This window comes from Prionailurus bengalensis, chromosome X (genome assembly GCF_016509475.1).
Source record: "Prionailurus bengalensis isolate Pbe53 chromosome X, Fcat_Pben_1.1_paternal_pri, whole genome shotgun sequence".
Taxonomy (NCBI): domain Eukaryota; kingdom Metazoa; phylum Chordata; class Mammalia; order Carnivora; family Felidae; genus Prionailurus; species Prionailurus bengalensis.
In genome coordinates, this window is record NC_057361.1 from 84,336,876 (window position 1) to 84,346,407 (window position 9,532).

Genomic DNA, 9,532 nt, shown 5'->3' on the forward strand with positions numbered 1-9,532 from the left:
TGATGCTGGGTTCAGGGCCGTCTCGGGGGGGGGGGGTGAAGATGATCCTGTGGGGGTTCAGTAGCAGTCCCTGGTAATGAGTGAGTCGGGCATTGCTCAGCCATCGGTCAGGCGGCTGTTTGAGGATGCCTCCGATGGCGTGCGGGGTGGTGACTTGTAGTTCTTGGCCCATGGTCAACTTATCAGCGTCTTTTACCATCAGGGCAGTGGCTGCAATCATCCGGAGACAGGGTGGCCATCTGGCGGCCACTGGATCTAACTTCTTAGATAAGCGACTGGCCTGTGCCAGGGCCCCAAATGTTGGGTTAGCACCACCTTAGCTATGCCCCGGCTCTCATCTACATATAGGTGGAAGGGTTTGGAAACATCGGGGAGTCCCAAGGCAGGTACTGATAGCAGGGCAGTTTTGATTTGCTGGAAGGCCTGTTCGGCTTCTTCCCTCCAACTAAAGGGCTGGTGATCTTTTGTTGCCTGGTATAAGGGTTTTGCTAGTTCAGCAAACCTTGGTATCCATAGTCTGCAGAACCCAGCCGACCCCAGGAATTCCCTCACCTGTCGTGGTGTCTGTGGTCTGGGAATACGAAGGACGGTTTCCTTCCGGGCATCCTTTAGCCAGCGTTGCCCCCCTTTCAGTAAGTAACCCAGGTAAGTTACCTCTGACTTGCAGATCTGAGCCTTTTTTGCTGAGGCGCGGTAATCTAAGGTTCCCAGACTTCGCAGGAGACCTTCGGTTCCCTGGATGCAGGTTTTGGGCGTCTCGGCAGCTATCAAGAGATCATCAACATACTGCAGGAGAGTTATATTTGGGTGTTGTCTGTACTCACTTAAATCTTCGTGTAGAGCCTCGTCGAACAGGGTCGGAGAGTTTTTGAATCCTGTGGTAGTCTGGTCCAGGTGAGTTGGCCATTTATGCCCCTGTCTGGATCTGTCCACTCGAATGCAAATAGCTCTTGACTTTTAGGCGCTAGTGGTAGGCTGAAAAAAGCATCTTTTAGATCCAGAACAGTATACCATTGTTTTTCTGGGCTGAGGGCGCTCAAGAGAGTATAGGAGTTAGGAACGGTTGGATGTATGTCCATCACCCGCTTATTGACTTCTCTCAGGTCCTGCACTGGTCTGTATTCCCCGCTGTTGGGTTTGCGCACGGGCAGCAGGGGGGGTATTCCATGCTGAGTGGCAGGTGCGTAGGACCCCGAAGTCAAGGAGGCGGCGGATATGCGGTGTGATGCCATTTTTGGCTTCCGCGGGCATAGGGTATTGGCGCACGCGGACAGGGTCCGTCCCAGGCTTGACCTCTATAAATAGGGCTGGGCGATGTTTTGCTAGCCCCATACCACCCGTTTCTGCCCACGCGTCTGGGAAGCGTTGAAGCCAGGGCTCGATACCCTGATCCAGAGGAGTGGGTTTCTGATGCAGCCTGTATTCATCTTCCAGTCTCACAGTGAGTACAGATATGGGTTGGTTGTGAAAGTCAGTCACTGTGGGTCCTCCCGGTTGGAAATGAATTTGGGCCCCCATTTTGGTAAGCAAATCCCTCCCCAACAGGGGGCAGGGGCTGTCGGGAATGACCAGGAAGGAGTGGGTTACCTTCCCAGTCCTTAAGTCTACAGTCCTTTGAGTTGTCCAAGGGTACTTTTTTATTCTGGTGGCCTCTTGTACCCAGGATGATTTTTCAGATACTTTTCCATGGGGCTTGACCAGAACTGAGTGTTGTGCCCCGGTGTCAACTAGGAACTGGACCGGGATCCCCTCCACTTGCAACATTACCCTAGGTTCGGGGAGGGGATCCGAACCCCGTCCTCCCTATTCTGTATCTTGGGTAAACAGTATGGGGGCTGTTTTAGGCTGCCATTGTCCTTGGCTGGGGCGGGGTTGTTTCTTCTTGGGGCATTCTCGTATCCAATGGCCTTTTTCTTTACAATAGGCGCATTGATCTTTATCTAAGTGCCGCCTGGGAGGGCGTGTTGTTTGAGTGCCTTCTGGGGGTGGCTGTTCTTTCTGGACTATAGCGGCCAGGACTTTAGTCATTTTCTCTGTGGCCTTGATCTGTCTCTCTTCTGGGGCGTCCCTGTTGTTGTAGACCTGTTGTGCTATACAGAGCAGATCCTGGATCTGTTTACCTTCTAAATCCTCTAGCCTTTGGAGTTTTTTTTTTTTTTTTTTTTTTTTTTTTTAATGTCAGGAGCTGCTTGATTTACAAAGGACATAACGACAGCAGCCTGGTTCTCAGGGATTTCTGGATTCATGGGGGTAAACTGTCTAAAGGCTTCCATTAGTCTCTCTAAGTAAGCAGCTGGACTTTCTGTCTTTCCCTGTACGACCGAATATACCTTAGGCAAATTGGTGGGCTTGCGAGCAGCAGCCTGGAGACCTACCATCAGAGTCTGGCGATAAATGAGTAGCCTTCCCCTACCTTCTGCCGTGTTGTAGTCCCATTCATCCTGTGGAGGTCTGGTTAGGGGGAAAGGCGCATTAATGAGGTCAGGGTTAGATGTCGGCTGACCGTCGTCTCCGGGAACCAGCTTTCTTGCTTCTAATTGGATCCTCTCTCGCTCCTCTGTAGTGAACAGGATGCGGAGGAGCTGCTGACAGTCGTCCCAGGTGGGCTGGTGGGTGAACATGACACTGTCTAAAAGAGCTATTAGGTCTTTAGTGTTATCAGAGAATCGAGCGTTCTGTGTTTTCCAGTTGTACAGGTCACTGGTGAAAAAGGGCCAATACTGGAGTCGGGGGTTGCCTGTTTCATCTGGGGGTCCTATTTCCCGCAGGGGTAGGGCCACAGTGGAGCCGGGGAGGCGAGGGTTTGGCTCACGCTGGGTGAGCCCGCGGGTTCGGCCGGCTGGCCCCTTGTGGTTGGTTTCGTTTTCAATGGGGCCCGGCGCGGCTGCTGCCTCCCGTCCTCCTGGTTCTGGCGCAGCTGCCACTTCCCGTCCTCCCGGTTCCCCTAGTGGGGGCAACTAGCGGGGCGACTGGCGGGGTGGCTGCTGCGGGCAGGGCCCGGGGTACAAGGGGAGGGGGATGATAGGATGGAGGGTCTAGGGATAGTAGGTCCTGACTATCGGTCAATATGGGATACAAGGGTGCAGATGGCGTCTTTGGCTTTGGGGGGGTCTGCGGGCCGCATGGCAAGGGCCTTACATGCTCCTGATGACAGGAAGGGGGCCAACCAAGAGGGTGGATTTCCTACCAAATCTTGCCATACTAGAATGTAGGGAATCTGATCCGGGTGCCCCTCGCGATCCGGTAGAAAAATCTTTGACTTCACCTTAGCGATTATAGGGAGGCAAAAAGTTCCTTCGTGTGGCCATCCAACGCTGAAGGTTGGCCATTCAGAGCGGCAGAGGGTTATTAATTTTCCCCTCCGGATGTCTAGACTCAAATTCTGTCCTCTGGTTCTAACATCCCTGAAGTTAACAACAAGGAGAGAAAGAGGAATGCTTTGAGATTGGCCCATCTGTATCCTGGAGGTGGAGAAAAGGATTGAAAGGAGAGATAGTAAAGTTAGGAGGATTCCCGGTTGTGCCAGGCCAGGTCACCTGTGAAAGAGAAGGGGGTCAACGCTTAAAGGTTACAGAATAAAGAACACAACACATAGATGGCTAGCGCGTTTCGGGTGTCTGTCACCCGGACAGAAGAATTCCGACGGGCCCAAAAAGGTGCCCCAGATGGGTGCCAGTGGACGTCTCCTACTGGACCCGACTGACTGCCCTATAGCCCGTCCGCCAGGGCTGTGTCAGTCCCCGATACAGATCCTGTGCGGGAGAGAGCCAGAAACGAACAGACGATATACAGACAGAAACGGACAGAGCCGGCTCACTTACCGATCGGTCTCAGGGACGACCCGTTGGCTTGGGGTCTGGTGGGCTTGGGGGGGGGGATCCCGGACGAGCCCCCAAGTGATATGCCCTGATTTGAGAGACCCCCGAAAACAAACCACCAGAGTCCAGAGTCAAAGCCAAGCGGCAAGGGTTGTTTATTGCAGGTTCGAACCCGGACCTCCGCGCACTCGTTGCTGGTGACGCTAAGAGGCCCCGAGCGAGGTTTTTACGGCACTTTTATAGACAGGCACAAACAGGTTATGGGGAAGTTAGGGGTTTTTCGAGGTTACAGAGCTGTTATTGGTTGACATTTAAATTTGAACACTCAGCAGAACTTGATTGGTTCCCGCCTTTAGGTCAAACCACAACCGGGCACGCCCTGGCTGGTTCCAGGAATGGCGGAGAAGCGGGGGGGGGGGGGGGGGGGGGGGGGGGTCTTTTCCTTGCGGTTGTGGGTACACCTGATAATTTTTCTTTAGTCTCTCAAGTAATGTATATAGGATGGGATTGGTGTTGGAGACAATGTTGGACTTGAAAAAATAAGTCAGACAATTCTGAGACATCTGAATAAATATTGAACGGTTTCCAAGTTTTCAATCACTTTTTTAGAATAGGCTGAATCCTTTAAGATATTGATGGAGGAGGAAACATCCTTAAGTAATAAAAATATGGCCAAGAGTTCATCCTTTTGTACTGAAGCATATGGGGATTTTACACATTTAGAAGTAGGACCATAATATGCAGAATAACTGGATTTGTTGGCATCTGTAAAATAATTAGGTCCATTTACAGGTACTGACTGTACAACTCGAGGCATGATAAAGGAGGTGGTTTTGATAAATTCAACTAATTTGGATTTAAGATAATGGTTGTCTATGTGACCTATATAATTTGCAACTCCAAGTTGCCATGAAATGCATTGCTGATATGCCATGGATATTTGTGCATGAGACAGAGGTACTATAATTGTCTCAGGGTCTTGGGTTGTTATTTCCTTAAGTCTCTCCCAACTCTTTAAAATTAACATTCCTGTTTTGTCTAAATATGTAGATAATTTTTTTAAGGCTTGTTGGAAAGAAATATCCGTTTTAAGATTCCATTAGCCTGCCAAAGTATTCCTGCAGGAGAATGAGGTAACAGTAAAATTAACAAGGAAACAGGTCGCAAGGAGTTAATTCAAGTAAGCTGATTGGAAGCAATTTTTGGTTCAATCCATTGTAATTTTTAGGGTGCTTCCGGAGTTAATTTCCTAGGGCTATTTAAATTGGAATTCCCTTTAAGTACATCAAAGAGATGAGTCAGTTGATAAGTAGGTATACCTAGAGTAGGACGCTACCAGTTAATGTCTCCTAGTAACTTCTGGAAATCATTCAAAGTATGCAAGGTATCTCTACGAATTTGAACATTTTGAGGCATTATTGAATTTTGTACTAATTTTTGACCTAAATAGAACAAGGGATCTTCAAATTGAATTTTGTCTTCTGCATTAAGGAGGCCATATTTTGAGAGGGTTGCCTGAGCTGCTAAAAAGAGTGCATGTAAATCATGTCGTTCGGGTAAAGCTAATAGGATTTCATCCATGTAATGGATGATCTTAGCATGAGGAAACTGAGATCGTAAATATCGGAGAGGTTTTGCAACAAAAAGCTGACAAAGACTGGGACTATTTAATATTCCTTGGGGTAAAACTTTCCGCTGAAATTTGCTTATGGGCTCCTCATGATTAATTACAGGAAGGGAGAACGCAAATCTCTCCGAATCTTTAGGGCTTAAGGGAATGGAGAAAAAACAATCCTTAAGATCAACAGTTATAATTTTCCAATCTCGAGGGATAGCAGCAGGCGTCGGAAGGCCAGGCTGTAGAGCCCCCATAGGTTGTATGATTTCATTTATGGCTCGGAGATCAGTCAGCATTCTCCATTTTCCAGATTTCTTTTCTATGACAAAAACCGGAGAATTCCAGGGACTAGTTGAAGGTTCAATATACCTCGCCTCTAATTGTTGAGAAGCTAAAGATTTTAAAGCTGCCAGTTTTTCTTGAGAAAGCGGCCGCTGCTCTATCCATATGGGCTCATCAATAAACCATTTTAAAGACAGCGCATATTTTTGTTCTCTGGCAGGGGCCGCTAGGATACATTTGGATATCCTAGCCTTGTGGCTTTGTGTTTGGGGAAAAATATCGAGGGGTGTTTTATTGCCTTGTTGAGTTTTATCTAATTCCTTCAGTGGGTCATATCCCATGGCACACATTATATTTTTATTTTGAGTAGATATAGATGGGATATTAATATATGCACCCCACTGTTGAAGTAAATCTCTACCCCACAGATTAATGGCAATGTTAGCCACATAGGGTTTAAGAGTTGTTATTTGATCCTCGGGTCCTTCACATCTCATAATCTGTTGACTTCTTTTTATTCCCCCTAAGGAGCCAAGTCCTGTAAAAATTACAGGTATGTTCTCAACAGGCCAAGATGAAGGCCAAAACTTTTCAGATATGATGGTAACGTCAGCTCCAGTGTCTAGTAATACTATAAAAGATTTATTATTAATTTTAAGATGTATTTTGGGGCGAAGATCTTTCAAAAAAGTTTGCCAATATACTTGTTTCCCAGTACTGCCAAAACCTCCAGTTCTGACAACAGGATTGCTTTGGCCCTCTATATAAGGAAGAATAAGTAATTGAGCAATTTTATCTCCTGGTTGAATAGTATAAGGGTTACCGGCCAGTATCATAACTTGAATTTCATTTTCATAATCACAGTCAATAACACCAGGATGCACATGAATACCTTTAAGTGTAAGACTACTCCGTCCAAAAATAAGGCCTACTGTGCCTTTTCCCAAAGGTCCATAGATTCCTGTTCTAACTGTAACGACACCCAAGGAAGGCTGTAAAACAACTGGGTCTACAGCAGGGAGATCTAAGCAGCACTCCCAGTTGTTGCATGACGGAGGTCTGTGACCTGTCGATGTTGTGGTGTTGAGACCCATTGCTGGCTGGATAAAAGCTCATTTTGTTTGTTGGGCCATGTGATAGGCCCCGTGATAAGTTTCCCTGATTTTGATCAATATTAGGAGGTGGAAGAGGATGCCCATCTTTGTGATATTGGGAATGGCACTGATTGGCCCAATGATATCCTTTTTTATAACGAGGGCATAAAGCAGTTGGAGACATTAATTTAGATAGATTATTAGCACTGGTATTATTAACATTATGCTTATCTTTTTTAAAAATTTGTCCTTTATTTTTCGACAGTCTTTTTTTTTCATGTGGCCACTTTTTCCACAACCAAAGCATTTGGTGTTAGATTTAAAAGGGTCTGTCCCTCTTACAGCAGCAGCGAGGAGGTTCATATTGTAAAGTGGGGTACCAATATCAGCATATGCTTTCACATAGTCAGCCATGGACCCAACAGCCACTCTTATAGCAGGAAGAGCTCACTGGCATTCTGAATTAACATTATCATAAGCCACAATAGGAAGCAACAAATCCCTTAGGCCTGCTTGAGGAGTTGTTTTAGCCAAAACATCTCTTAATCTTGCTACAAAGTCAACATAAGGTTAACTATGTCCCTGTTTAACATTTGCAAATGAGGGGGTAACCTCCCCTGGGGTAGCTATACGTTGCCAAGACATCTTACAGCAATTGTTGTATTACCCGTTGTATTGCTTGATCACTCAAACCACATTGATCTCTTAGTTGAGAATATTGTCCTTGTCCACAAAGTTGTTCCTTGTCAATAGGAATATTATCATGAACGTTTCTTTCCCCATGAATCTTAGCTTGATCTTCCCACCAAGTCATAAATTGTAAATATTCAGCACGGGATAAAACAGTTCTAGCCAACATTTCCCAATCTTTAAGAATCAAGCGTTCGGTGTCAGCAAATGCTGAAAGTAAGCCCTGCGTATAAGGAGAGTTAATGCCATTTTAAGATCTTTCAAAAATTTTTACAGGGATCTGAGAGTATTCAGCATTATAGCTTCCATTAGGATATTGTGCATTTGGTGAAAAAGCATTCAGAGTAACCGGAAATATTTCTGATACCGGTTGTATCAATTCTAAATCTCCTTCCTGCTTAGCTTTTATCAACCCTCGCATCAGAGGTGGAATGATAGGGCCTTCATGTTCCTTGGAAGGAACTATTATGTGAGGCTGGTCATTAGAAAAAGGTTTGGAAGTGACTGGAAAGGCAGTCTTTCGTTTAACATGAGTAGCAATTTCTGTATTTTCAGTTAAAGCAGTAGGGGGTATACTTTATTATAAGGGAGGCAGTAGCCTCCAAGTTATCATTTGTGGGTGGCGGTGGAGGCCATTCTGGTAAAGTATCTTCCTCAGGCACTATAGCTTTGATCTTCAGAGGAAGATTCATCCTCACAACTATCAGATGTAAAATCCAACTCATCTCCTTCTTCTTGATGAGTTTTTAACTTAGGTGAACATATATTTTGTTCTGAGTCAGGCTGTAAAGCCATCTCAATTAAAGAGCATAAAGACCAAACTTTTAAAGAAATGATATCTCCATTTTGATGAGCACGTCTAAGCGTTTTCATAATTAGTCTCCATTGTTTAAGGTTTAAACGATTTTTCCAGATGGATTAAACCAATAGCAATGTTTTTTAACCAAGTACCAGAGCTCATCAAAAGTTCCCCTTTTCACTTTTACTCCTGAACTTTGCAATAAAGTACGAAGTGATTTAGAGTAAGCGTCATGATCATGAGACTGGGAGTTTCCCATCCTTCACTATCCCAAAGCCAGGACTTACCTGTCCTACTGCTCTGTTTCGGTCCTCTGTGACTGTAAACCAAAGTTGTCTCGAAGACTGTTTTCTGTGCCGTATCCTGCCAACTATGCCAATTGTTGCAGGGTGTATGGCCGGAGTCACAAAAAATGAGTCGGCAAACAAAGTGCAGTTAAGTGAAGGTCCTCATACTCCAGTCGGAATGAGGCCCCGACTCCAGAACGAAGCTTCTTTTTATTAGGGTAATTGCTAAAGACTACGTGCATAAAGTCAGCTAAGCAAGTGTGTTAATCAATCTAATGGTTTAGCTTTTCAAGGTTGAATTTCAAGTTACTTGGTTTCTATAACACTAGGAAGGGTCAGGTGTCAAGGAGGATCCAGCCCTGGACAATGTTAATGGCTCTAGGCGTTCCTTACTAGCAACAGCCACCTTCAGCTGTGTAAACATGTCCTAAGGCCTTGCACCTTCTCCAGCCCTTCCCTTTTGAAGTCTTTTCCTTTGATGCTTCTCTCCTGCATCTCCCACATCTTGTCTCTTTCCAGTAAATTCCATTGCAGCCTCAAGAGCTTCGAGGGGGGCCAAAACTTGTTTATCAATGGAAGTCTGGCTTACAGACTCTTTGGTAGTATTTATCATAAACTTATTAAGCACATGGGCTGTCTGGATAGTATGATGCAGGCTGACTCCAGCTACAGAGGCAGAGGCAATAATGCCTACTGCTGTGAAGACGCCCGTGATTAACAGGCCAACAAATCTTTTCTGCCATGCAGCAGAGTGCCAGTGTCAAATAAGCTTGAAATGCACACCTAGTCCTGATGGATGCATATAGGGCTCAGACCTATTTAACAGGAACCCAGGCTGAGACACGGTGTCTAAGTACTAACTAGGAGGATATATTTAATTGGGTGATGATATTATTACTTATGCAGGACATAAACCAGCCCTGAGAAGTAGAGATATTATAATT

General features: G+C 45.7%; 1 protein-coding gene across 1 annotated transcript; it reads right to left on the minus strand.

The window, feature by feature from the left end:
* Window positions 1-248: 248 nt before the first annotated feature.
* On the minus strand, window positions 249-7,226 carry LOC122477114. Its single transcript, XM_043570003.1, is given in 6 exon segments — window positions 249-878; window positions 881-1,157; window positions 1,159-2,154; window positions 2,157-2,944; window positions 3,822-3,906; window positions 7,155-7,226. Coding segments are annotated over 6 exon segments (2,841 nt in total). The 3' UTR covers window positions 249-255.
* Window positions 7,227-9,532: the final 2,306 nt, after the last annotated feature.